This window comes from Alternaria metachromatica (genome assembly GCF_023757995.1).
Source record: "Alternaria metachromatica strain BMP 0045 chromosome Unknown scaffold_48, whole genome shotgun sequence".
NCBI lineage: Eukaryota > Fungi > Ascomycota > Dothideomycetes > Pleosporales > Pleosporaceae > Alternaria > Alternaria metachromatica.
The window spans coordinates 89,753-117,705 of NW_026055539.1; the positions used below are offsets into that span (position 1 = coordinate 89,753).

The 27,953-nt window shown below is 50.0% G+C and overlaps 8 protein-coding genes across 8 annotated transcripts; 2 read left to right on the forward strand and 6 right to left on the reverse strand.

Moving 5' to 3' along the window:
* Positions 1-94: 94 nt before the first annotated feature.
* J4E83_010631 (uncharacterized protein) lies at positions 95-1,081 on the reverse strand (the record flags this gene model as incomplete). Its single annotated transcript, XM_049337512.1, has 2 exons — positions 95-790; positions 839-1,081. The coding sequence occupies 2 exons, from the start codon at positions 1,079-1,081 to the stop codon at positions 95-97; spliced, it is 939 nt and encodes a 312-aa protein (XP_049183381.1).
* Positions 1,082-5,484: 4,403 nt separating this feature from the next.
* Positions 5,485-7,081, forward strand: J4E83_010632 (uncharacterized protein; the record flags this gene model as incomplete). The annotated part of the gene is made up of 2 exons (XM_049337513.1): positions 5,485-5,787; positions 5,843-7,081. 2 exons carry the CDS (start codon positions 5,485-5,487, stop codon positions 7,079-7,081), a joined length of 1,542 nt encoding a protein of 513 aa, XP_049183382.1.
* Positions 7,082-7,086: 5 nt separating this feature from the next.
* Positions 7,087-8,178, reverse strand: J4E83_010633 (uncharacterized protein; the record flags this gene model as incomplete). Its single annotated transcript, XM_049337514.1, has 3 exons — positions 7,087-7,616; positions 7,668-7,736; positions 7,854-8,178. The coding sequence occupies 3 exons, from the start codon at positions 8,176-8,178 to the stop codon at positions 7,087-7,089; spliced, it is 924 nt and encodes a 307-aa protein (XP_049183383.1).
* A 3,801-nt stretch (positions 8,179-11,979) lies between these two features.
* On the reverse strand, positions 11,980-12,911 carry J4E83_010634 (uncharacterized protein; the record flags this gene model as incomplete). The annotated part of the gene is made up of 2 exons (XM_049337515.1): positions 11,980-12,633; positions 12,687-12,911. 2 exons carry the CDS (start codon positions 12,909-12,911, stop codon positions 11,980-11,982), a joined length of 879 nt encoding a protein of 292 aa, XP_049183384.1.
* A 3,879-nt stretch (positions 12,912-16,790) lies between these two features.
* Positions 16,791-17,807, reverse strand: J4E83_010635 (uncharacterized protein; the record flags this gene model as incomplete). The annotated part of the gene is made up of 1 exon (XM_049337516.1): positions 16,791-17,807. The coding sequence occupies one exon, from the start codon at positions 17,805-17,807 to the stop codon at positions 16,791-16,793; it is 1,017 nt and encodes a 338-aa protein (XP_049183385.1).
* A 536-nt stretch (positions 17,808-18,343) lies between these two features.
* J4E83_010636 (uncharacterized protein) lies at positions 18,344-19,672 on the reverse strand (the record flags this gene model as incomplete). The annotated part of the gene is made up of 2 exons (XM_049337517.1): positions 18,344-18,687; positions 19,006-19,672. 2 exons carry the CDS (start codon positions 19,670-19,672, stop codon positions 18,344-18,346), a joined length of 1,011 nt encoding a protein of 336 aa, XP_049183386.1.
* A 1,090-nt stretch (positions 19,673-20,762) lies between these two features.
* Positions 20,763-21,999, reverse strand: J4E83_010637 (uncharacterized protein; the record flags this gene model as incomplete). Its single annotated transcript, XM_049337518.1, has 2 exons — positions 20,763-21,692; positions 21,742-21,999. 2 exons carry the CDS (start codon positions 21,997-21,999, stop codon positions 20,763-20,765), a joined length of 1,188 nt encoding a protein of 395 aa, XP_049183387.1.
* A 3,830-nt stretch (positions 22,000-25,829) lies between these two features.
* On the forward strand, positions 25,830-27,947 carry J4E83_010638 (uncharacterized protein; the record flags this gene model as incomplete). The annotated part of the gene is made up of 1 exon (XM_049337519.1): positions 25,830-27,947. The coding sequence occupies one exon, from the start codon at positions 25,830-25,832 to the stop codon at positions 27,945-27,947; it is 2,118 nt and encodes a 705-aa protein (XP_049183388.1).
* Between the last annotated feature and the right edge of the window lie 6 nt (positions 27,948-27,953).

The window sequence follows — 27,953 nt, forward strand, 5'->3', positions numbered from 1 at the left end:
ACATCCCATCGCAGACGCCGAACAACAGCAGAATGAATGCATTGGTATCACATGGTCAATGTCGAATCCTCTCTCAACAACCCCCTTCCCCATCCTACTCCACATAATCCAGACTTCCCTTCCCCACAGTCCCCTTCGTCGCCTCAGGCCCCTTCTGCTGGCGAAGCTTCTCCTCGAACTTGGCAAACTCCTGCAACGCAATCTCCTCCTCCTGGTCCAGCACCTGCTGCACGCCCTTAACCTCCTCAATATAATGCATCAACATGCTCTCGATCCCGTTCTTGAGGGTTACAGTACTAGAATCGCAGGTCCTGCATGCGCCCCTCAACTTGAGCATAACCTGTCCGTCGTTGAAGCCGCGGAACTCAATGTCGCCGCCGTCTTCCTGAATCGCGGGGCGGACGCGGGTATCCAGCAACTCTTTGATCATGCCGATGACTTCGTCGTCGTTTTCGTCGTAGGCCAATGAATCGGCTTCTTGGCCGCCTTGGCCTTGCTCGCCGGGCTTGGAGGCGACGGTGTTGACGATGGGTTGGCCGGACGTCATGTATTCGTTGATGAGGGCGAAGACTTCGGGCTTTACGTGCGACCAGGGCGTGGATGTGTCTTTGGTTACGGTGATGTAGTCGGCGCCGAAGAAGACGCTGGTTACGCCGTCGATGTTGAGGAGTTGCGCGGCGAGCGGGGAGGGGTGCGGTGGCGCGAGTGTGGAGCGTGGGTTCAGGTATTCGAGGAAGGGGGAGGAGATTGTTTCGGGGAGGACGCGCTGGTTGGGGTTGAACTTTAGGGCCTGGGGGAGTTAGTATGGGGTGGGGTTGGGGTTGGAGGCAGTGCGTACATCGGCGTTGGGTGTTGGCTCGGTTTGGATGAACATGGTTCGTCGCGCGACTGTCGCTGATGGAGCTGCTACTCTTTGGCTCCATGGCTGTGCGGTCGGTCTATGTTGCAGTCTCGAGGCTGTGATGGGCGATGATTGCTGGTGCAGACATCTCGTGGCGATGCGCGGTGTTGCGGAGCGTAGAGACGGTGTCGCACGGGATAGGCTGCGCATGGCAGAACGTGGGATTGTGCTTGAGGCCATCTTTTGTATAGGTGTGGATCGTATGTGTGGTGGGTAGGGTGGTGTGGTCGCAATGGCGAGGTATGTAGGTTCGTGAATGAAAGTTCGGGAACTCGGGCCAAACGAAACATGACGTTTGTCGGATTATTCAGCCACGCGCTGACTGGCTCCCACTGGTCCATAGCTCCCTCTCTCCTTGTGCGTCCTACATGTTGCACAACTGATACAGAACAATTCGGAAGCATCTCAAACACCGACTTAGCCTTCTGATGGGACTGTAACCACATGGCAAATTCTCTACTTGTGTTATTCCTTGACAGATGCTAAGCCCTTTCGCATAACGCACCCCCACTACCACTCGCCTTGGAATACGAACAGAGGTGGCCACTACTCGTGTCACATTATACAAATGTCTGAGGTTGAAGTATAACCCATTTGAGAACCTATATGCGTGTTAAGCTTTAGTAATGTACATACAGCAAAACGCAAATGCGACACGAATTTTGGCCACCCCTGCTGATGCTCAGTCTTGTATCGGGTGCGGTGATATATACATTCCGGCATCTGAATCACGTCTTTCGAGAGTTCCATACGTCTCCTATCGCTTTATACAGTGTTGGCCACGAACATTGTCGGGAAAGATAAGACTTCTTTCAAGCTTCGCATGGATGATCACGTATGTTCTCGCGTCAGATTTCCATCGGTACCATTTCATTTACTTGTCTTATTCTATTGGGCGGCTCGTACCATCTTATTCTATTGGGCAGCTTGTACGATCAGGACCAACAATTCGCTAATCTGCAGTCATCTGCCCTTCTGACGCGCCACAACAGCGCACTTCTCATTGCGTACCCGGGACTTCATCCCACCCGAGTCTCTTGTGCCGTGGCGCGATACACTCAGGGAACACCTTTATTTCCGGCACGGCATCGTCTTATTGTTGGCACAGATAAGCATGGCTGATTCCCAAATTAGACGATTCTACTTGGATGGGTAAATGGATCTGGGGGCCAAACCTAAGCGCTATTCCGAATCTTACAATTACGCCCTGCGTAGGGCTGTGACACGGGTTTCCCACATCGGTCTGTCTTATTTAATTGAATACCTGACGAGTCCGTTCGCCTTTCTTCGTCATCCTTCTCCTTGCCGTCCTCGTCGTCTAACTCCCTTATACGTTGCGATGCGTGTGTGCCTTCTACAGCGGGTGATATTCTTCACTTTGGCAGTAGGCGTTTGGGCCGATTGCTACTCACGCGATGGTGCGTATGCATCCGTACTTCGGAACCAAAAGAGTCTTGCCATCATAGGCCCTTCTGTCTATTGCTAACGTGCGCTTCTCATAGGCGAGACTTTCCAATCTAACAATCCGACTAGCGATGAATTAGTCTCATGTGGCAAAGGCACGAACAATTGTTGCTTATGGAGCGAAAGTTGCGGCAGCAACTTGCTGTGTACAAGATCAGGAAACATTGGCCGGCAATATTGCGCCGACAAGAACTGGACGGGCTGTAGTGACTTGTTTCCCGGTGAGTCCATACAGTCTAAGTCTTCATACAGAACACTATTAAGAGGACTTTCTAGAACAAGATTGGCAGGGGATAGGACTAATATCATGCGGAGAGAACGTCGTGTGTTATGGGAATGATCGCTGTTGCACAGACGGGCTATCTCAACTGCGCTATGTCAACCCGCTGACAGGCAAGTCTTGCCTCTACGAAGTGCATGTGAGACACATACTGACTTCGTACCCCTAACTCTGCAGGCAAAGTAAGCGACGCACAAGACAAAGATTCAGACGCGACAAAGACGCCAATGTGGTGGAAGGTCGATAGCTCAGGTATACTAGCCAGCTTGGGTACGGCGACTGCTTCACAAGGCGTCGCAGCATCAGAGGCGACAACCTCAACCGATTCAAAAAGTACATCCGCGTCCTCGGACGGTAGTGCAGCGGCCTCTACACCCACCAGCGCGCCGTCTCCAACAGCAACCAATACCACAGATCAATCCGATGTGTCGTCGAGCGGTGGTATATCGGCGGGCGCAGGAGCAGGCGTCGGCGTCGGCGCAACTGCTGCTATAATCATCATTGCGTTGCTCGCTTGGCTCTTCTTTCGCGAGCGCAAGAAGAGAAGAGCACTGCAGAAACCGGCCATGGACACAACCATGCATCAGGCCCATGCTGCTCGGAAGGATATGCATGATTACACGCACGAAGCACCACCCGATGGGCGTACTGAGTTGGAACAAGAGAGGGCGAGATACGAGATGGACGGGAGGGCGGGGCAGGAGTTGCCTTGATGTTGGGAAGCGATTTGGTCTTTCGCCCACCGTCCACCGTCAATATATCCTTTCACAACGAGCTTATCTTCCACATACAACCATAGGATCTTGAGAATTGGGTTTACCCGCGATCCGTCAAAACTCACAGTGCTGGGTGCTACTGGCATGCCACGAACACAGGACTTTGGCATGGAACGATTGGACACGCTTTTCACTTGATCTCTACCTCACTGGTAACTGTTATTTTCGTGCAATCGCTGGGCGATATTCCACCTGTCCGAGTGCTGGCAATGCAAGCCTGGCGCTCGAAGCGCTCGTCTCCATGGTTGTGCAGGATCCTCTCAATGGTCTCCACAGAACTTCCGTCTAATCTGGGACACAACCTTTCTTCACTACTGACGCGGATCGTTGTCGAATACAAATTGTGTTTCTTCCCTAGTTTGGGCTGCGATCCCACCGTGTACACTTGCAGCTCTTTGTCTTCGGTCGATTGTCCGTTTTCGCCTCGTGGAGGATTTTTGCGTGATGCGTTCGACGAGAGGTATGAGCTGTATTTGCCAATCGCAACACGCCAGAAAGGCCGCAGGGCAGGGAAACATCCAGCGATCATGAGGACGTTGTTCTCAGTCCTGCTTGAGTGAGTCAAGGTCTCTTGTGTTCGATAACACTACACTCACAGATACCAGATCGTTATCTCTGACCAAGAGTGTGTCATGTCCGCGACATTGGAGATGCTGCCCATTGCTACGATCTTCATGATGGTTGCGAATGTGCCACTGCCAACGTCAGTAATTGCACCAACAGTGCGGCGAGGTGACCTTACAGAATGCTACCACCCATCAGTATTACAAGATTTCGCTTGTCCTTTCGAGGAATGTTCAAAGTCCTTATGATAAAGTACGGCATGATGGCGCAAAAGACGTCCATCATCGCGTTATACACTGAGGCTTCAGCACCTGGCAGAGACATTGGCACTCTTCCAACATACCTGAGACCGACTTTCCGACAACATCCAGCATTGCGGGGCTCAAGCATGTGCCCTCAATCTGCGGTTTCCAGGACTTCTGTACGGGCGAACAAAAGAAAATCATGACAGAGCATGAGAGTGTGGAGCCGATCAGTAGGACGACCAGAGGGGCGTACGCGACACACTTGTGCGATAGACGCGCTGTGTGTCCTCGGATCTAGGCTGGTAAGCTGAGAGTCACGTCCATTGCATAGTACTGTGTACTTACTCTCATTAGTGCGATGATGATGGAGGCTTTCGTGAAGAAAGCGCTGACGATGGAGAAGCAAGGCGCCAACAGCACGTACATGGTAGCCACAGCCTGATCTTCTGGATCACTGATGTCCCATACATGTTGTCCAAGGCCGTGCGCAGTGCCGGCTGTTACGAGCGATGTACACACTACAGCGAAGATCTGATGTTCGAGTAAGTCAATGGCAATCGAATGTAGGACTGAGGTCTAAAGTCGAACTCACCAGGCCCGCAATCATACACCAGTCGTCCCAGCCCAGAGTCGTCGTCACGATTCGTGCGCGTGTATATGATCGCGCTAAGACGAAGATGGATGAAAATGAGACCAGCGTCCACCCAACAACATTGAGGACTTTTCGATAATCATTCATGTCTGCGGAAAGGAGCAGCGACAAACCTCGAATGCATCGCAACGGCACTCAAAAGACACTTCACAGGGCAGAGCATCGTTCTCATACTGCTCCTGGACATACTGGGTCCCAAGTATGGGTCATTCGAGCGTGCTATCGCTCGTTCAGGTATGCCAAGCTTGTGCCGTATGGCTTCTGGCGCGGCACACTGTCCTACTTGCCGAAATTCCTGCAGAAGCGTCTCATGAGCGTTCATGATTTGATGGCTCAAGCTGTGCCGCAATCCTACACGACGCTACCTGGGTACGCTCGTATCAACCCAGTCGCCCCACGCACTGTCATTGGCTGTGACAAAGGACGGGCCGTGGTCCGCCCCACTCAAGTTCAGGGAGCGGGCCGTATCGAAGCCTCGCATGAGATGAAGCACCGAAAGCTCAAAACATGCCCTGCTATCGCGTTGTATCGCATCTTCGGATAAACAGCGTATTCCCTCATGCCTCGAATTTCTGGATATAAACCACTCCAACCTATTCACAATGGCCACATTATCAACAACAGTCCTATTCGTTGTCAGTCTGCTGGCAACATTGTACCTCTGGCTCCGTAAACGACAAGACTCGAATTTACCTCCGGGACCGCCTCGGTTGCCCATTCTCGGCAATTTACACCAGGCTCCCAAAGAAGCCGTCTGGGTTACATACCAGAGATGGGTGGAACAGTATGGTCCTCTTGTGTACCTCAATTTCGGCGGCACGAATGTGATATTGATTGGAGACCACGAGGTGGCCAAAGATCTGCTCGACAAGAAGGCAATGATCTACAGTAGTCGGCCACGCATGGTAAGTCACAAGTCCGTTTCTGTCGACAGCTGTACTAGCGACCTGACATTCCAAGGTCATGGCACAAGAGTTGACGTGCAAGAGCAAGCACATAATGTTCAAGCCATTCGATAGTGACTTTCTCTTGCACCAACGACTAGAAGCTCCTGTGCTCAGCCCGCGTGCGTCAGCCTGTTACACAGCAATCCAGGACCTAGAGAGCAAACAGCTCTTGAAGAACCTTCTTCAATCAAACGACTTCCCAAAGGAGTTTGAGCGTTTTGCGGCGAGCATCGTATATGCCATCACCTTCGGTATGCGCATCATCACCGGCGACGAATGGCAACTTCAGACCAGTCACGAGTGTCTTAAGAACTTTACTATTGCCGGTCAGGTGGGCGCGTGGATAGTCGATCTCTTCCCGTCTCTCAACCGCCTCCCAGCACCATTGACGCCATGGAAGAAAACGGCTGAGGCGTGGTACCAGATGTGGGAAAATCTCCACATGGCCAACATGCAAGACGCGCTTAAGCGCAAGGGATGGAACTGGGCCAAGGAATTCAACAAGTCAAAGGAGGCAAAAGATCTCGCTGCGACAGAGATAGCATGGGACCTTGGTATCCTGTGTGATGCTGGCGTCGAAACTACACAAGTCCAATTACAGATTTTCATTTTGGCGTGCGTAGCCTACCCGGATTGGATTGCCACGGCTCAGAAAGAGCTCGACGATGTCGTCGGTACGAATCGTCTTCCTGGATTCGAAGATCTTCACAACCTGCCGTATCTTCAGGCTGTGGTAGAGGAAAACTTTAGATGGCGGCACATTGTGCCAGCTGGGATTCCGCATGCCACGACCCAGGAGGACTTTTACAAAGGCTATCTGATACCTAAGGGCTCGGTTGTGGTTCCTGTGTTCGCCGCCATGCGTCAGAACTCTGCCACATTTGACTCACCAGAAGTGTTCCGGCCTGAGCGATGGATCGAAAAGTCTCAGCCTGCCAACTTTGGATACGGCCGGAGAGTTTGCCCTGGACGATTTATCGCACGGAACTCTCTGGCAATAGCCATGGCAAGGCTGCTTTGGGCGTTCACTATACGCTCTAAAGATGGCGCGAGGGTCAACGTCTCGGAAGAAATGTTCACAACTGGGTTTGTATCTGGCCCAAAACCCTTTGTTGCTGTGTTTGAGCCGAGGTCAAGAGAGCGCAAAGGGGTCGTTGAAAGAGAATTCGACATGGTCGACAAGAATATAGCGAATCTTCTAGACGAGGCCAGAGGAAAGCAGATTGCTGCTGGACTGTCGCCTCAAGGGTAGCTACCTTAGTTTACAGCAATGCACACCTTCCCGATGTGTTGACCTGATACCAAATACTCAAAGGCAGAAACGACCTCATCCCTCCCAAAGCCAAACACCTTCTCTACGGGCACATTGAGGTTCTTGGAAGACACGAAGCGTGTGACATCTTCCAGCTGTTGCTTAGATCCAACCATGATGCCGCGGACGATTGCACCCTTTGATAGGGCAAGCGCAGCCACGTCAGGCATCTTCTCCTGGGGACAGGAGGCAAGGAACCCTATTACAGCAATGTTTCCGCCGTAAGCCACTGCATCAATGCTTTGACCGATCGTTCCAGCTCCGCCGTTCTCGAGAATGAAATCTGCACCGTGGCCATTGGTGATCTTGAGCACCTCCTGGGACCAAGCAGGAGTCGATTTGTAATTGACGGTATAGTCGGCACCGTACGTTTTCTGGACGTGCGCGAGCTTGTCGTCTGACGAAGAAGTGATGATCGTGACAGCGCCTGCAGCCCTAGCCAAGATAAGCCCAGTGATCGAAACACCACCAGTACCTACAAATGCAATCAGCGGTAGCTCTTATAGTTTAAAAAAAGAACCCTTACCGAGAAAGAGCACTGTCTGGCCAGGCTTCAACGGAACGTTGCCGTAAAGCGCATTCCACGCGGTGGTTCCTGTACAGACCAGAGCCGAGAGCTGAGCGAAGCTGAGCTTAGTAGTTGAAGGTACCCTGACGAGTGCCGAGCTAGGCAGTGTAATAAATTCTCGAAGAACTCCATCGTAACAACCACCCAAGCTATGGTGCCAATCCGGCATAGCACCGTACAAGGTCTTCAAGTCAAAGGATGCAATCACCTTGTCTCCCTCGGCGAAGTCCTCCACGTGGCTGCCCACACGTACAACCTCTCCGGAAAGATCAGAGCAAGGCACCACATTGTCTTTCACTGGGAAAGGGTACTTTCCGGTGGAAACAGCAAAGTCGCGGAAGTTGAGAGCTACATTCTTGATTCGGATCAAGACTTCTTGAGCGGAGGGTGAGGGCACGTCCTCTTCGCTAACCTGAAGGTCTTGGATGGAAGTGCGCTGGGGCAGTCGAAAAACTCGTTGTGTGGTCATAGCGAATAAGGCTGTGTAAAAGTTGGGGGGTAAAAGTTGTGACGAGGCAAGTTCAATACCCAGCTTGGTGATCGTACCTGAGCGCCTTTATAGCTTTCTAGCGGCACCAAGTATATTGAACCCAATGTTGATAACGTTATGTGTCTACATACCAAACCACACCGCCGAGCAGATGGTTCCTTGTATGCACTAGGGCCATTCATACAGGTGTAACCGCAAGCGCCAGGTCTTTGATCATCCGTCGGATGGAGATTGGACTGCACGTTTTTTTTTAAACTACATGCTGGGTTTGGCCTATGTCTGGCTAGATACCTAGGTAGCGTTTAGGAGAGGCGATGTGCGATCATTTTAGTGCGTGCTTTCCTATTCCGGATTATCGGGTGCTTCGGCTTGCTTCTGACACGGCCCAACCTCGGTAAAGTGTTTGGTACCGTTGAGACCCTGGCGTCAGGGCAAGTGGAAGCGCTCCAGGGCTTATCCACCTTCTCTACGATCACCTCAGCGCATTAGTGCTTCCATTCCCCGTCCTACATGATACATCAATACGTAGTTTCTGACATATTGCCTCAATGGCAGGTGACTCAGAGATCGTTGCGCAAGCCAGTCGAACAAGGTCTCGATTGGGTTGGTAAGATGGAAACTACGTCATCATTGCCTTCATAATGCTAATGTTGCAAGCTGAAGCCTATGCTGCCGGCGCAGAAGGCGGAAGTGTGCGTTCTATCCCAGTTCTCGTGCGTGTTTTTTGGTTCATTTTTCCTAGGCGATGGAGCTCAGCCACGATGCCGGAGTTGTCAAGCTCGCGGTGATGAGTGCCGCTGGGGTCTGAAAGCGTCGTTCCATCCGTCCAGAGCGCTACAATTGTCCAGCGAGCATAGCGCTGCTTTGCTTGCCGTTGAAGGGGAACGAGGCCAATCTGGCGGGCAATCCGTAACGACTGTAAGCTAGGGTCGACAGCTTTCTTAGGTCTTCCTCAAGTGTGCGTGCTCACAGTGTTCAGATCGTGGATAACACGGATCAAATCGTGCGCGAGTACCAAGATTTCTACGCTGCCGCATCCCTAGATTCTGGGAGCTCGAGCGCGGCCGCAGCTCGGTCAGAAAGCCACTTGGACGCGAGCACTTCTGATTATCATCTGGAAGCTTCCGTTGCAGAGTATGCCGAATCGGAGCTCACATCGTCAAGTTCGGTCGTGTTGGACCGCAACGTCGCGGCCAATCCTGCCGCGACGGCTCAAAGTCAGGGTCTTGAAGATACTGGTCGTTTGCTCCAAAGCACCTTTCCCTCTCTGTCCGGGCATGCTTCGTCAGTGAGCACGTCAGCCTCCTCATTTCTACTTGATCGATCCGTCAGCTGTATTGCGCCATCAGAGATTGAGGCTGACCTTCCTGTGTCGAAGGCGGAACAAGCTCGGCTCGTTCGTGTGTATCTGCAAGAAACGGGGACGTGGTGCGAGGCCACAGACTCAGGCAGGCACTTTACAGGATCGTATGTTCATAAATTGATGGAGAACAAACCGTTCGCAGCCGCAGCCATGGCTCTGGCATCCCGACAGCTTGACGCCCTATGTCACAGTCAGCGTCAGAGTACGTTAAGCCTTTATCAGCATGCTGTGCAGTCACTGCTTCACTATGAACCATCTCAGTGTGGTGAAGCTACATTAGCCACTTGTATCCTACTAAGTGTCTACGAAATGATGGCTTCTGATGTTGGCGAGTGGAGACGTCATCTTAAGGTTCGTTTGCCAGGTAAGATTGGTGGATTGCCGATGTTGACATCTTCTACAGGGCTGTGTCTGGAACTTGAAGTCTAAAGGTTGGAACGGCTCTAGTCCAGGACTCGTAAAGGCCTGTTTCTGGGCTTTCGCACGTATAGGTACATTATGGTTACATTGCATCACGTCCTCTTGCTGAATCGTTCTCAGATGTATGGGCAGCCTTTGTTCTCGAAGAAGAGACCCTGATACCAACCGGTGATTGGGTCGATGACAGCAATGTGCGGTCAATTGCGGCCACTGCCTCAATTGACGCTTACTGCAATCTTGCTATACTTATCTTCGCGAAGATAATAAATTCCATTGCAATGAGCCGGAAACAACAAGGACACTTATCTGACAGCCCGTCTACTATTAACGCATTGTGGCATGAACTACAAGATTGGCGAATTCATCGTCCGAGGCAAGTTCTTTCTCTCATCAGAACAGAGGCACATCAAGGGAACCCATTTCCGATTGTTCTCTATACCAGCAACTCATCGGTTTGCGGCAACACTTTCTACCATGCCGGGTCCATTCTGTTGCTACGGACAGGAAATGTATATCAAGACGAGATGCCCGCTGAGACAGAGAGGTATGAGCCAATCTGGCATGCCAAAGAGCTCTGTGGGATCAGCTTAGCGAATCCATCGCATGCCAACTGGGGCAATCACTTACAGCCTCTTTACATTGCTGGGCAGGTATTCGGCGATAGCTCGACTAAGCAGCAAGGTGTTCCACCACGACTGTCTGAGAGCGACGTTGCAAACGATGTGAAGTATGCGGCAGAGAAGCTCGCGCTGTTGAGACACCTATCCAAGATAGAGCAGGAGATTGGCTGGACGACCTCTGGTAGAGCTGCAGACCTAAGAAGACTTTGGGGGCTCGGGTAAACAAACTGTAGAGTTTAGCATGTTAATTGTTCTTTTATGTTACTGTTGCTCATCGTGTCCAGTAGGGTTCATTGGCGGAAGATAGTTGACAAGCATGCCCTGTGCAACTAGTAAAAGGCAACAGCTTCTATGTACACGTTAAACGATGTTGCAAGCTAAGCGCTATTAGAAACTTTGTCACTAATAACGCTGTGCGATGACCCTTATATAAGCTTAGCTGCCGGAAAGCATTGCACGAACAGTCTTTCGCTCGTCATCTACCGTTGATATTTGCTCCCACAACGAGCTTTTCTTCCACATACGACCACAGGATCTTGAGAATTAGGCTTCCCGTCCGCTCAGCCATATACAAGCAAGATACCGGCGGATTAGTACTCGGGTGGGTGACCACCGGGGAATCCCCGCTGTTGTATGTTTTTGAACTTTTTTTTGCGTGTGGATGGCAAAAAAGAGGTTGTATATTTTTGCCATTTGAACCATCTTTTCGCCAGCCGGGCTATCTTTTTGCTATCTGTTTGCGCATCTTGTCAAGGAACAACACACGGTATCCGGTAGTCGAACAAACTACAACTTATTGTTGCTCGTCGTCGAGTGGGGTTAGTTGGTGGGGGACTGTCGGCAAGCATTCCCTGGCCGGCGCGCAATGCATAAGGTTCGTGAGAGACCGAACTAGTGGTCTATCCAATACTCTCGGCGGCTACATGTCGATCATGCGTGTTGTCCCAGTTCACCGCTGGTTTACAACTACGTGTAAAGCTTGTTTACATCTGTGAATGCCGGCGACACAGTATTGTGCATTCATGTTCGTTCGGATAGTTCGCCATGTACTTTATCGCTGGTCATGCTCAACTGTTTCGTCGACAACGAGGATATGTGCCAAGGACACGACACCGGCAGCATCAGCGAGGTACAGCAGTGTTTTAGATCATGTATGTTTCTTCGATATTGACATTAGGTATTAAGTTTCGTATCCAATTCATCATACAAGCTCATCTCATCTCGAGTATTCAACTCCCTCCTCTCCGTGTGTGGTATAATGCGTAAACGTCGTAATAGAGTACAAGTAGTAAGGAAAATTGGTCATGCTCACAAACATAGACCTTACTCAATCTAGAGCATCGCCAACGTCATCTTTTGATGATAGGGTGGAATGGCTTAGTAGTTGGTGGCTGAGCCGTAGGTAGCGGTATTACCGTTGTTGGCGTAGTTAGCCGTAGGGGCAACGTGAGGAGCAGTGTGGTATCCACCGGTCACAGGCTTGTCGGTCGCGAAACCAGTGTGGGGAGCAGCGACGGTGGAACCAGTGTAAGCGGTGTCGTGGCTGGGGCGGTAGTCGTGGGTGCCAGCGGGGACAGCGAGGCCACCAGCGGTAGTAGCAGGGACGGTGCCGACTTCAGGGTCGCGGTGTCCAGTAGTGCGGTTAGCCTTGCGGCGCTGCCAGAACTTCATGCCGGAACCCTTGGTGTAGCCGTTGCTGGGGCCAGGACCGAACGCCTTCTCCTTCTTGTGGTGCTTCATGAGGAAGACCTGGACGAGGGCGCTGAGCAGGAAGAGGAAGGCGCCGATGATGGCGACGGCGAAGCAGGCGGTGTTGAGCTTGCAGATCGTGCCGAGCGAGGCGGAGTAGGTGATCTGGTCGCCGCGGCCGTTGGAACCGAAGCCTTCCTTGGAGTTGGCGGGTCCGTCACCGAGCGGTGTCTCCACGCGGCCGGAGCACGAGGATGCGCCGTCACGGGTCAGGACGGCGACGGCGATCATGGCACCGCAGCAGAGGATGTCGAGGAGTATACCGAGGAAGGCAAAGATTTTCTGGTGATGCTGTTAGTATGTGTTGTTATTTATATCGCCAAGGGTTATCCTACCTTTCCGCCAAGGAAGCAGGTCAATAGGACTGCGAAGATGGTGTATAGCACAGTCGCACCAGCGAGACCGGTAACAGCCTGTTGCCAGACGGGAATGTTGACATCGCGGTCCGCCTCTACAGACAGGAAGTAACTGTAGATACCGAGGATAATCGCAGCACAGCAGAACTCAAGCGCATACAGCGCTGTAGAGCCCAACTTCAAAGCAGCGCCGCCGAAACCCATTGTCGCAATTAAGACTCGAGGTAGGTGAGAAAGGTGCTAGGATCGGAGAGGTGACGAGAAGGGCGATGCTCAAGGTGTATGTTGTTGTGATGTTAGATTGTGAATACTCGCCAGCCACAGGGGGAGCGAAAAGGATTTATGTGTCTCTGTCCGTTTCGATGCTGCCCTGGGCGATGACGCAGCCTTGCAACTCGCTTTCCATGATGCAGCATTGGCGTCGTCGTGCCTACCTTGTTCCGTCAAAGTTCGCTGTCGATCCCGCCCCGTGCGTCAGCCACGCTACCCACTAGCCCGCTTTTTGAACCCTGCTTTTACTCTGCCATCGACCACACGTCATTTTTTTCACCGACGCATCTCATCAAACTTGTGCCCTGAATCGACCAAACAGCGTCCTGGACTGCGCCCCGACCGACGGTTTCGCCGACGAAAGAAACTCAAATTCGGAGCTTGCTATGATGCTGCCCACAAGCAAGATAATCTTAAGCTCCCCTAGTGTCTAGTATTATTTTAGAGGTATTAGGCATTAAGATATACTAATTAATTTATCTAGTCTTTATAGTATAATCTACTAAATTCTTTATATATTTTATACTCTTATTTATTTTCTACTAGTTAGCTCTTTTCTTAAGCTTATAGTTTAAGTACTTAGTAATCTTAGAAGTTATAAACCTTATTTCTTAAGCCTATAAGTAACTATAACTAAGTATTAAGTATAAAAAATATAGCTTTAGTTCTAAGTATAATAATAGTTTTTTTATAAAGAAACTTAAGTATTATTAAGTAAAAATCTAAATCTTAAGTAGTAATACTTATAGCTTAAAGAGCTACTAATTCTAAAGAGGTAAAGACTATTACTAGTACTCTAAAGAATATATAACTAAATCTTTTACTTACTTTTAAAAGTATAGTATTAAGTAAGCTAAGGCTTAGAGTTTTAGCGCTACTACTTTTAAAGTAGTTAAAGCTTCTAAATCTTTTAAGCTAGAGTCTATAAAGTAGCTATTTTATAAATACTTTATAAGAAAATTATAATACTAAATACTTTATAAAAGAACTCTATAAGAGAATTATAATCTAATTATACGCGCTTATTACTAATAAAGTAATATATTTTAAAGCTCTATAGTTAGAATATATATACTAAAAGTTTAGTAAAAGCGCGCTTCTTCTATTTTCTATATTTATATATCTATATACTAAATTAAGCTAAAGATATAAGTAGCTTAAAGCTAATACTAAAAGCTATACTAGTATCTTAAATAAGCTCTTAACTACGTTCTTACTCTTTATAAGTTCTCTTACTAATTATAAGTTAGATACTAATCTTATTACTAGTTATATTACCTTACTATTTAATTAAAGCTTAAATAAGTTATTTTCTTACTACTATATTAATTACTTTTTTTATTATAACTCTTATATTACTAAAGCTTTTATAAGTTACTCTAAGTTTACTAAAAAAAAAGCTATTAAAGTAGCTATTTTAAAAGCTATTTTTATAGCTATTTTATAGAAAGTTATCTAGAATATAATACTTAATATTCTAAGCGCTCTAAGAAGTAGTCTAAAACGCCTAAAAAGCTACTTTAGAGATACTATATTATCTACTATATCTATTAAAGATTCTATTATTAATTCTATTATTATTATAGTCTTATAAACGTATTTATCTAGAGTAAGGCTATTTATTATATTACTTACTAACTTTACTATTAAGAAACTTCTTATTACTAATATATATGCGTTTTTCTATAAACTTAAGTAAATATTTAATATAGATTAGCTTAATTATATTACTATAGATACGCCTAAGGCCTACGCTATTTATATTTATACCTTTATATATAAACTAGTACTAACTATAAAACTATATTCTTTTAAACTTATTTATAATACTATTACTTTATAAATTAGAGCTTTAAGTAGAATTCTTAGTTAGCTTAATAGGCTATTAAGTAGAAAAGAGAAGGTATTTATAGAAAGTTTCTTAAGTATTACTATACTTAAATAGATAGAGGCTATAATAGTTATCTAGAATTGCTCTTAAATAAGTAGTTATCTTTACTAGAGAATAAATGTAGCTAGTTCTATTAATAGTATACCTATTACTATATATTATATTATTTCTAGTTATAGTATAAAGAAAGTTATATAGGTAAGTATAAAATAAGTCTATACTATAAGCTAAAACAACTACATTGCTATAGCAATATATACTAAATTAATATTAAAATTATTTAGTAGTTCTAAAGAGAACTAGCTTAAAGTCTTTTAACATTTTTTAATATCTTTTAATATTATTTTACTATAAAGATAACACTAAATTAGACTTAAAGTACTAGAAACTTAAGTATAGTAATTTTCTTAAGTATAAGAAATTTAATATTACTTAAGTATATTAACTATAATTTACTTAAAACGTAAGTAACTTTAAGCTTAATACTAATTATAATAATTAGTTTCTTATATTAAATATATACTTATATATTTACTAAGCTAATAATTTTAGTATATATAAGTTAGAGCTATTACTTAAAGTATAAGCTAAAGTCTAATTTTTATATAGTAATATTTTTATACTTATTAGTACTAAAGTTATTAAAGTTAGTAAAAGTAGTAAAAAATACTATAGTAAATATAATAATAATAGTAGAAATTTTATAGTAATAGAAAAGAGTTAAGTATAGCGCGCGTAAAATTTCTACTTTTAGAAATAAGTAACTATAGTATTATAGAACTTATACTTATAGTTCTGCTACCTTTACTTTTATAGAATATATATTAAAATTACTACTTAAAACCCTAACAGACACCTAGTGATCTTAAGCGCAAACTTGGCAGAGGAGGTGTTGGTGGTTTTCCAGGGTTCCTTTGGATGAATTCGTCGACGTGGCTGCAACTGGATGCGAGGCAAGCCACAGTCTGACAGGCACAATGCACATGGGCGGGTAACTCCCTGCACACGTTCCAGGCCCTCATCGAAGTCATGTCCATTTCAAGTTTCGATATCCCAATGTTTCAACCGTCACATGAAAGAAACACAAATGTGTTCCATCGTTCCATCGCCCACACGCCCAGCGTTCCCGCATCACGCACGCTCTTCCTTTCTTTTTCCTTCGCGTTCGCATAAGCCGTCGTGGTTCGTTGATCTCGGATCCGTCTGATCCGGTAGTGGTACGCAGCGCCGTTAAGTGTCTAATGCTCGCGGTGCTGTGTAACCAAACTAGCAAAACCTGAACTCAGCCTGATCGTGATCGTTTTAGCTGCGGCAGTTGCTTTTCCCCTATCTGCTATGATGCGGAGGACCCTCCGCAGCCGCACGCTACCTTCCCCACGAAATTACCTTAGCCGGCGATCAGGCATTGGTGGCAGTGCGTGACGTCGTGGCTGCTACCGATGATCGTCGGCGGCGCCGTGGCTGTGATGACGATCGAGCGCTGTCTGAGAAGTCATCAGAGTGAGCTGGAATGGATAGATTGGCTGCAAGAGTCGCAATGGTATCCAATGGTATGCAATGAAATTGGTGCTTCAGGTTATTAACGTCCCCGTTATCGATACCAGGCTTAATATTTCACATGCGTTCAAGCACGGATAGGCTGGAACATGTCCCTGCTTCATACTAAGTTTCTCTGCTAATTACACGTCGCTGGTCTCGAACGACAGTATCGAACGACAATATCAGTCTGGCGACGGAGAGGACCTTGATACATATTTTCTTATACCCCGAAACCATACCCGTCCCTTGCTCGTCTGAGCAGCATCGTGCATCTTCAACATAACTTCCTTATCTATCGCTGGTCTCATACAAGATTTACGACCCTCCATAAAGAGACAGTGTTAAGATTACCGTGTATGTATAGAAGACAATCAGACTTGCGATCAATCGCTTGCAAGAACCAGCTCAGGAAGATCGTTCCGATACCAAATACCTTTCGGCCTGACACGGCACACATCCCTAAGATGAACCAAGAACTCCTCTCTAGTAAAGACTTCTCGCCTTATCGCCGTGCCTAAGCAACACAAGCAGTAGAACTCCTTCTCCGCTGCTAATGGCACTGGGTCAATCGCCGGAGCCCAGACAGAGCACATACCCATGACTGTCATCTTCGGTACGACATCCACATCTGTAAGGTGACCTAGGTAGCTAAACCGTTGCTGTGCCTTCATTTCGCCAAGGAAGATGCGACGATTGATCCAATATGTGCTGTATCGATCACCGTCAAGTTGTGTCTGATGGGGACACACCTCATCGACGTATTCCCAATCGTACATCTTCTCCTCTGCCTTAATCCAGAATCTGTTTACCCCATTCGTTAATGTGACAGGTAAAACCCGGAAACGGGACACCGTGCTCAGATTCTCATGTCCTATGTCGCCAACGTAGCGGACTACCGACTCTTTACTCGCGGGCCGTATGTGGCCTATATCTAGACAGCGAAGACAGAGGCGCGTGCACGTAGGTAGGTAGACTATCTCTGCTAGCCTTCCACAACACTTTTTCCCACTCCTTTTGGACGAGCAGCGTCGATGTCGGAGCGTGAGAAACAACATCTTCGGTGTGATGTGCGCTGTATTCCGTATCGCTATCATTCCTTTAACGGTATTTGGCGCCCACTTCAACGCATACCGTAGCGGTGATTCGGTGTCGACGAGGTGCATGGCGAAGCGGCAGCAGCGTCGGAAACGCATCGTGTCTCTGATGGTGAGATCTTCGATGATCTGGAGGAGGATTTCTGTGGGGAAGATTTTGAGAGACCCAAAGACACGGTTCGGGGGTGCTGGGTCTATGAGAGCGGAGATTGGTGACATGCGGTCTATGAGGCCGTCCAGGATGAGACGTGGCGCCTTGTGCTCAAGAGTGAGGTTTTCGATGGTTATGTCTTGGGAAGATGCCATCGTGACTGCTGGCACTGCGCAGGCGCTAGTATGATGGGCCGTGACACTTTTGGGAGAGGCTAAGAGGGTTGTGAGAAGAGCTTACGGCTCAGAATGCTCGTACCCATAGGTATGATGAACAGAATATATACTCGGCTCTGTTTCACATTATTTTCATGTGGCTGTGATGGCAAAACTGTACCATGGTTACCATCCACTTCATCCCATGGTGCGGCCATGACACCTTAACAACGAGCCACACATACCTTCTGCGACCAATATCATACGTAACACGAGGTACTTGTTAGCTAAATAAGCCGTATATATCGAGAAGGAGGACTGGCTTTATGTCGCATACTCGTTCTGTGGTACTGAGCTTCACTAGCTGGTAAACAATTCAAGTCCAGATATGAGATTGAGCAGGGTGGGTGTGGAGGTGCATCTACGACGCTGCTTTTTTCATGAATTCACTTTTGAGCCATGCGCGTAAAATTACATAGCTATCTAACTGCTTGGACTAACCTGTAAATAACACAAGCTAGAATAACATGTGTAGATTAGTACTCAGCAGTATGAGGAGTATACTCAATCCACCATCCATTACCTTCGAAGTCCCATTCGTCGCCACAGTCGACGTGTGCTTTGATCATTTTCACCCAGTACTTGATATCATCACCCTCTTTCGACCTAAGGGTAATCCTACATCGGGAGCCACCTCCCTCTTGAATCCACGCCCATCCGTTAGAGTCAATGTGTGACTCAACATCAAGTTCCCTGATCTGCGAACGAAGTTTATGAACTTCGTTCAAGTCGAGACCCCAGTAACCGGTATTGAGATACATTAAGGTGATCTCTTCCAGGTCCAGCTCCGTAGCGATGAAATCTGCGATTCCGAAAGCGTCTGTGGCCTCAAGCATCCATATGTACTCTAAGCACAGAATCCTCAGAGTCCCCCTGATGGGGCGAAGAGAGGTTTCGAGGTCGGTCTGGCTAGTTTTCAGTCGGGACAGGGAAAGTCGACGAAGTGCCGGGAGATGCAGGGACTGGGTCATTGAAGCAAAGAATTTGTCACAGTATGCTGTGCTTCCGAATCCGATGTGTAAATCATCCAACATGGTTGCCGCTTGGAAAAGATTGGAAAGGTTACGAATATCTTCGGCGTCTTTATCTGTCATAGTTCAGTACTTAGCGTATGCATCAGCTTCTTCATTGGACACACCTTTGCCATTACCGAAGGCTATATCTATTCGAAGCATCCGAAGTTGCTTCGTGAAGATGATAATATCTCCCAGATGAGAAGGAATAGCTGCCATCAAAGGATTGTTGGCGCATATAGATAGCGCCTCAAGAGCCTGGGTAGCGGTATCCGCTATTACTAGTAAAGCTCTTACTGCCACAGCCCAACGTACTGATAGCAGCTCCAACTCTTTCTGTTTTATAACCCTGGTCTTGCACAAGCCAGGCTCGACGATGTGGAATCCACTCAGATTCGGTAAGTTGGACAGAGCAGGCCCGAGAATTTCTGCACAGCCACCAGATTGTAGCCAATTGATTGTCTTTTCGTCGAACGGTGAATCAAAGCCTGGGCGTAGTCTTGCGATCCGGAACTGATGGGCGGCACCGCACTGTACCGTCACAGACTTGACATGGTGAGCTAGCGGTCCCTTTGAGATGCGCAGCAATCGATCGAGTCCAATCTCGCTGAGTGGTACTTGGAGTCGCTTGTAATGATTGATGCCGAAGTATCGCATGACTTTGCTATTGAGCTCCTGACAGGTAAGGCGGAGCGCTTCACAAAGGCGAAACCGACGTTGCCCCTCTCTCTCCATGCAGTTCACGATGTTGAGAATGAGCTCTATCGGTAAGGTAGGAAGATTGACCGTCATGGTTGCCAATGATAACTGTCCAGTTAGCGCGAAATGAAGCAGTAGAAGGCGCGACACGTACCTGGTCGCAGAATTGCACCAGCGGACGGTGTGAGGGTAATGAAGCCTTCACAGGCAGCGAGCGTGTGGGATGCGTAGTCGTATCTGTCGAACTCGATTGAGGTTGCGGTGGAGTGACGCGAGGTGAGTGAGCGTCAGTGCGCAAGTTTTGTGGTCGTCAAACGCTCCTTCCTCCTTCACCGCGCTACTGATGAAGCGAGGTCAAAGGCCCCACAGTACGGCGTGTCAAAGTTAAGAAGACTCACCCCCAGTCCAGTCTCGTGAGACTTCGATATGCACAAGAGCTGACTTTTTGGTCACTCATTTGACATTCAGGACACCCTAGTCATTGTTTGTGCCTTCATTGGGTTTCATGTAGTAGTAAAGGAACCTTGCAAACCACACGATGTCGTCTGATACAAATAATTGATGAAAAAACTTCAGTGCGGTATGAGCGGACCGAGTAGAACGAGCGCTAAGTTATAGAGTGAGCTGTAATAATTGAAAGAGATATCTTGTGCATGGGAGCTTTAGTGAAATGACATATAGGCTGGTATCTATTCTTCTTGAAAGTCTAGCATGCCAGAACTCTCCCATCGCTTGTGCTCCCGTACATTAGCAAGCTCAAAATTCTTGATAGCTACACCAGGTTGATTCTACATATTGACATTGATCGCTAACCGAAGTAAAATAAGGTGAGGTGAGAGTGAGCGTGGGCACGCTCTTAGAGATTTAGCAGTAGCGCGGCGTATATGAGGAAGGAACGACAGAGGAGCACATCTCGATACCATCGCTATCTCGGACAAGTCCACACAGCAGAAACAGCTACTAAATCTAATGCAGCATGATTTGTCCTCAACATTTGAGTATACAGGCTACGAACGTGAAACGTTGATTCATTATCTTGGTCTTGACACTTTGAGACTATTTTCCGCTTAGATCAGAAAGGCAGAAAGCAGATGCAGGCACACTATCGTGAGTCTGCATCAAGATGATCAAGCATCCTCAATCAGACGTCCAACTTGAACAAAAAACTCTCATTCCAACCCCTTTACGCCCTCGCCTTTCTCAGCCTCGATAACGTCGCCTTACCCGCCCTACTATCATTGCCCCGACCCAACTCCTTCGATATCCACTCGCCCACCTCTGCCAACCCCTCGAGATCAACGCCAGTCTTCGCACCTAGACTGTGGAAGCAATGCACCAAGTCCTCCGTCGCCACATTCCCCGTCGCACCAGGACTGAATGGACAACCGCCCAGCCCACCCACCGCCGCATCAAACGTACGAATACCGTGTTCGAGGGCAACGACGGAGTTGACGAGCGCCTGGCCGTATGTGTCGTGGAAGTGGAGTGCTAGGTCATCCTTGTTCACACCAGCGGCGTTCAACGTCTTGAGTAGCTCGAGGGTCTTCGGCGCGGTGCCCATGCCTGTGGTGTCTGCGACTGAGATCTCGTCTGCGCCCATCTCCAGTAAGCTCACTGCTAGCTCTGCGACCTTGTGTGGATCTACATCTGGGCCTTCGTAGGGACAGCCAAGGGCGACGGAAATGTAGGCCCGTACTTTGAGGTCCATTTCCTTTGCTTTTGACATGATGGGCTCGAAGCGTTGTAGCGACTCGGCGATGGAGCAATTTGTGTTCTTCTGGGTGAAGGATTCGGTCGCGGCGGTGAAGATGGAGAGTTCGTGGATGGGGGCTTGGGTGTCGCGGCTCGCGTTCATGGCTTCAGCGCCGGAGGAGGCGGAGAGCATGGCGTTGGGGTCTGAGGAGGAGGTGTTTAGAGCTGGTCCGTTGTCTGTGCCTGGGGATGGTGGAGGTGTTGGGTATGCATCCTGTCCTGCCTGCGACTTGGACTGCCACATGGAGAGGAAGTTGTCGAAGCCCTTGACGTTCGGAAGGAGCCATTGGTACGTGATCGGATGCGGAGATTGGGGCGTTCGAGAGAGGACGTGTTCGAGGATCTCAGCCGAATTGGCCATCTGTCTTGGTGGTCAGCGCATGTCCTCAGCTTCAACAGCTGTGGCTCACCTGTGGTACCCATTTGGGCGAGACGAAGGAGCCTGCCTCAATGGTAGTCAGACCAGTCTTGGCGAGTCTCTCAATCAGCTCTATCTTGGTCGCCAGCGGTATTGTCTGCTTCTCATTCTGCAACCCATCGCGTGGCCCAACTTCCACAATGCGAACGTGGTCTGCGCGGCTAGAGGCGGCTGAAGCAAATGTTCGTCGCGGGCACGGGTAACGCGCAGCGAGACGCGCTGAACGGAGGCAGAAGAACTTGGACGTCATGGCGATAGTCTGCTTGGATGTAGTAGGCGACTCGGCGTTGCATTCAGAGGTAGGACATGACGTGCATAGCTGTCAGACGGTTTGTGGGGTTGATGTTTGCGGGGATCAGGTTATGCATGGACCGCTGAGCCGAGCTTGGAGCTCCAGCCTTGCCCAGGAAGAAGCTTCGACACTTCACACGCGAGCATCGTGAACGTGGAGCATTGCATCTCATGCATCGTGAAGCGAGTTGTAGCACTTGACGTCTCAGACTGCATTCAACTCCTAGCAACATGGAGTTACTGTACGACATCTGCTTTCACTGAAATCTTGGCACGCTCTAACTGCATCCGCTGCACCACGAAGCTTCCAGATATCGGTCTCTGACATCAACATCTCTCAAAACCGCGACTCTCGAGCAGGCGGGATACTCGGGAAGTTCTCCCTTCGCTCCCCACTTCCGATTGTGCACTTGGATTGCGCCATCGACGGCCACAGGTTCGTCTCCACGAGAGCTCCATGGCGTCGTGGGAAGTCGAAATTACCTGTGCAAGCTAAGGCGCTTCAAGCTAGTGAGCCGAAACTCTGTCAAGCGCTCTCCACCACAGCCAATAGTCAATTCACGTGCTAGACATGTATCTAGCGGATCTGCACGCAGTATTGTGTCGAACCGCAACCATCAGACCGCTCTTCTGCGTCGCTTGAAAGCGCAGTGTCCGCGTGTGCAAGAGCCGGATGCGTTCAGACGATATCGACACTAATACCCAAGACCCAGCGGGTCCTATCGACGGTGCTGGTTACTAGCGCAGGGTTCAAGTGGGGACCATAAATAGAGGTCCGAGGAGCCCTAGTCGCTGTTCCAACCGCAGCCGCCGGTTGTTCAAGATCCAGCGCTTGCGGGCGCCTTCGTTTCTGTCGTTCCCTACCAAGTGCCGGCGAAATGACGATCTTCAAGATGTAAACACGGAAGCATTTCTCCATACAGACTGCCTCGGCCTGGCCAGAGTCTTTGAAACGTCTGCTGTCGGGCCGGGCATCGTAGATTTGAGGGTCCCGGAAGCGAGCCCTGGAGATCTTGTACAACTCTACCTGGCGCCGGAAGAATTCCTAGGGCGGAGATGAGGATTTTAAAGAGTAGCCATGGCCCGCTCGCTTCGAGACATGTCCCACAGCATGGCGTAGCTGCTCTACTCGTACGTGTCGGACAAACTCCGACCCTCAGGCATTGAACGTTCGATGCATCATAGTGGGATGATTGTCGGACATTGCCCGGAGCTTGAGAGTGAATGTGAGAAGCCGCAACTGTCCTATCATTTTGTCTAGCCTGGCAGAAGCTAAGCCTCTTGCCGGCATCCGTGAGGCTCTCCGTTATGTTCGGTGCGATAGCAAGGCCTGGAATCAGGAGACCCTACGCGGGTCTTCTGCGGACAAGGAGGGCAGACTGACACGACGAATTCGTGAGAGACGTACCAAGTGGGCAAACGAGGCCTGGCTCGTATCCCCGTACTACCCCGCGTGTGCACATTTGCGCAGGCGCATGGACGGTGAACTGCTTCCCCAGGTACGGACGGCTAGTGACCTGTCTGAGAATGAAACCTTGTCTAGCAACACAAAAGCCATCTGCTGACGGGAGGTTGAAGCTGCTTGTTACCTGAGACAAATCGTTGAGTGGTGGAGCGCAGCCAGCATACCAAAGTAGCGCATGTCTCCGATGCATGTCTGACTTGGCGCTCACGTGCACAATGGTATGATGAGGCTAGCGTGTGTGAATCGGTGAAGACGCCATTCGACGACGGATGGCACGCACACGAATAAGGTGGGTGACGGCTGGACTAGCTGGAGTTCGGCACCTGTGCGGCGGCCGCAGCCACGGCATCATGGACTGCCTAGTCCGGACGGGTGAGGCTGCTGGGAGATGCGATGAGGGAGGGCGGAGGGCGGAGGGCGACCTCATGAGCTCATGAGGTGTTTGGGGAGTGCGACGGACTGGGTGCAGTCGCAGTCGCCGTGGGGGTGGCAGTCGGATGGCCATGGTCATATCGCGCGCTCATCAGGCCCGCATGGCTGTTATCACAGCGGGTCCCACAAGAACGGTTCTGCCAAGAGGCATGCGGAGCAGGCGACAGCAGCAACGACAGCTGCGCAGTGCTGGCAGTCGTCCGGTACTGCCAGGCACCCCGGCCATTGCGTGCAGCTCTGCATCATCCACGCCTGGGCCCGCCGTGTCCTCAGTCCTCGATGTCATCGCAATATCCGCGCCGTCAGACGTGCCCTTCGCGTGCAGAGGTGCGCAAATTGCATCACGCATCCCAATCCGTTGCGTCTTATGCCTTGCGCCTTGCGGCAGATCAGTGTCGGCTGCGGGGTTGGCCTGTCTGCTGTCGTCCTGTCAATGAGCGACCGTTTCTTTAACCTTACGTACTCACCAGGGCTGGCCTTGGCAGAGGCTTCACAGCGGGCGGCTTGTCGCTGCCTGCTCCCACTGGCAAACCTCAGCGCGGCCATGCCAGGCTGTCCTGGCGCCCTTCTACACAGCTTCGATGCGTCTTCGCGACGGCACCTTGATCGCCTCGGTCGGCTCCGTGACCATTTGCGTGCGGTCATTCGCCCGGGCGCTCACGTTGCCCATGCTGGCCCTGACGCTATCAGCAGCAGCCAGCGCTGGCCGCCTGCAGCTGTGCAGCACCTCGCGAGCCGAAGACGCCCTGGACGCCTTCACCCCGGAGCCCTCGACACAAGCTCTCTCAGTGGCTGTGGCCTCGTAGCTGCTCCGAACTTAGCGGCCGGTAGCAGATCGTGTGCGCTGCAGCCTCTCATTCGTGGAGTCTTGGTGGCGTCCAGCCCTCTCCGTCCTGCAGCAGGCCTCTGTCGCCATCCACCCTGCTCTGCTGCCGGGGTGCCACCATTTTTCCACGATGTAACCCGACGCTACCTCGCCCTGCCCTGCAATTCGCCGTCACCGTGTGGGGTGTGGTAAGGGTTGCCACAGCCAAAGCCTCGCTGCCGCTGCGAGAACATGCGGGCACCTGGCCTACTCGCTGCGGGCCACATCCTTCATGCACATCTCTCAAGATGACCACCTCTTCTCTTAATATCCTAGCGTCGAGTATGCCGCGGCATTTTGCATCCTTCATCTTGGCAGAACCAGAGCCCTGCAAGCTAGGGCCCTGACCTTATCTGACGGGGACCAAGCTTCCTTTACCCAGACCCGTCGAGCCAAAATAATACTTACCCACCGTGACGCCGACCTTCTATGCTCCATTGAGTATTACCCCTCGTCTTCTTGTCTATTCTGTTCATACACCTACTATACACGATCCACATCCTGCAGATGCAACGTTGTAGAGTACTGCAATAGCACTTCCTCTTTTATTACACCCATCATGGCCGTCTCTCCCAACACCACCCAGCCTGCTGAGGTCCAGAAAGCCGACAACACCGCCACCAACACCAACACCGCCGCTGCTGCCCCCAGGAAACGAAGAAGAAGAGCTCCTGCCACTGGAGCCACGGACGACTGCTTTGCTTGCAAGAAACGTCAAGTCAAGTGTGATCGACGCCGCCCATACTGTGGGCCGTGCGTCGACATTGGGAAAGAATGCTCCGGATACCGCACCACTCTAACTTGGGGCGTGGGAGTAGCCAGCCGTGGAAAGCTTCGAGGCATGTCTTTGCCTATTGCAAAGTCGCCTCCTTCAACTGCCACACAGGAGCCAAAAGCCCAGCGGATGAACTCGATAGCTTCCACCAGCACTACCTCCACCACCAGTGACCACCAACATCAGCACAACTTCAACAACCGTGCCAGCATCGACTTTGGTGCACATTCACCAAGGAGTCCTACAAGTCCCATGTTCTCTGCACCCCAGGAATACCAGTACTTCAGTCCGACCAGCCCAATACCCATCCCCACTCCGTCTACTCCTATGGGCTATCCCATGCAACATCATGGGGAGCACTTCGAATTCCTACATCCCCAAGCCACCAAGTTCAGACATCACCAGCCTCACAGGGGTCCTCTCCAACGACTGCAAACCACTCTCCATGTGCCTTTCGAGGACAACGGCATGTCGGCATCTTCGGCATCTCTGGGCACATACAGCGATAGCGACTTCCCTTCACCGAGCGAGTTCCCAAACACACCCGTCGATGAGTTTCCTTTCGCAGACCCGTCGATACCACGCTACCAGCCATTTGACCAGGCGCCAATGGGCTCCTTGGACCACTACTTCATCCATGAGGCGCCTCGCTCATTACCCACTGGTGACGACATGAGCTCCAGCGTAAGCTCAGATCAGAGTATACACGACTATCCCGAAGTGAGCGCAGCTTCGCAACCTATGGGCCCTGTTGTGTTTCAGGATGTTTTTGTTGAGGGGGAGATGAGCTCGAGTTTCAACGGATTCCAGCCCGGTTTCTCCTTTCTCCCGTCGGAGGGTATGTCTTCCTATGGCTCTGGCCCCCTGTCTCAAGACGTACTGTCGCTCACCACTTCTATTCCTCAGAGCCTTACCATCGCTTCGCCCCTTTCCCCGCGGATGCTATCCCTTCTGGACTACTACGACAAATTTATATGCCCGGTGCTGGTGGCTTTTGATAGCCATACGAACCCTTACCGGATGCACATCATACATCTGGCCATGCGCAATGAGGAGTTGCAGAACGCCATCGGTGCTCTCGCTACCAACAACATGCGCATGCGCGGAGGTATTGAGGGACGGCGGTTGAGTGTACTGCATGACACACGCCTCATACCAGATCATGCCTACTCGCAAATGACGACACGAGAGCTGCGCGAGATGCATGGCGAGGCAACCGACGAAGAGAAGCACTACAAGGCCAACTCTATTGCCCTCCTCAACAAGAAGCTTGTCGACTACGATGGTTCGCAGGACGACTCCGTACTCGCCACGCTTCTGATTCTTTGTCTCTTCCATGTTTGCGATTCTGGCTTTACCAAGTTCAAGACCCAGCTTGCTGGCGTGCAGAAACTGCTTAGTCTTCGCGACAGGACAATTCGGTCCGAGTTCGTTGGGTGGATCGAGACTTTCTTCACTTGGTTCGACGTTATGACTGCTGCAGTCAATGACCGAGAAATCGAAGTGCGCGGCGATTCGCTCGACATGATGAACCTGAGTGCCAATTTGGGCGCAATGGAACACCATTCTGGCTGCGAAGGCAGGCTGTTTAAACTCATTGCACGACTTGGACGACTGAACCTGCTTAGTCAGAACCGACCGGTACGCGACAACGATGACACGCCTACATCCTCTCCCCGACCCAAGAAAGTCAAAGACTTCTATTCTTTCAGCTTCGATAATATGGATGGCAATGGCTGGGGAACGCCAATTGCCGAGCACGTCGACCCCTTCACATCTGCACGCGATGATCCCCGCTCTGAGTTCTGGAGCGAGTGGAACGATCTGCGCATTCGGCTCCAAGAATGGGAGTTCCCGTCACCTGGCGACATGCACTCCACATCTTGTGAGGCAACGTCTTCCATGCTTGCCATGTCGCCAGAACAGGCTGCGCTTCTCCACATCAGCGAGAGTTTCCGCTATGCAGCGCTTCTCTACACCGAACGCCTAGCACAACCGACTCTCCCCGCCTCGACTCTGAATTTCCAGAATCTTGTATCACAGGGTCTTTACCACATATCCCAGATCGGCATCACCAGCTGTGTCAACAAATTCCTACTCTGGCCATTGTTCATTATCGGCACGGAGTGCGTTGACCCGGAACACCGCGCTGTGGTACGACAACGGTGTGTAGAGATCCAACGCGAGAGCGGGTTCTTCAACAACCTGAGCGGTCTAGAAGTGCTTGAACGCGTATGGCGCGAAGATGACGAGTGGTCAGACGGTGATGTGCATGTACCGAGGCAGAACGGACCTTTCAGCAACATGCAGCATCCGTTCCGATGGAGGAGAGCCATGGATCGCGTGGACGGGGAGTACATTGTGCTTTGATTACGA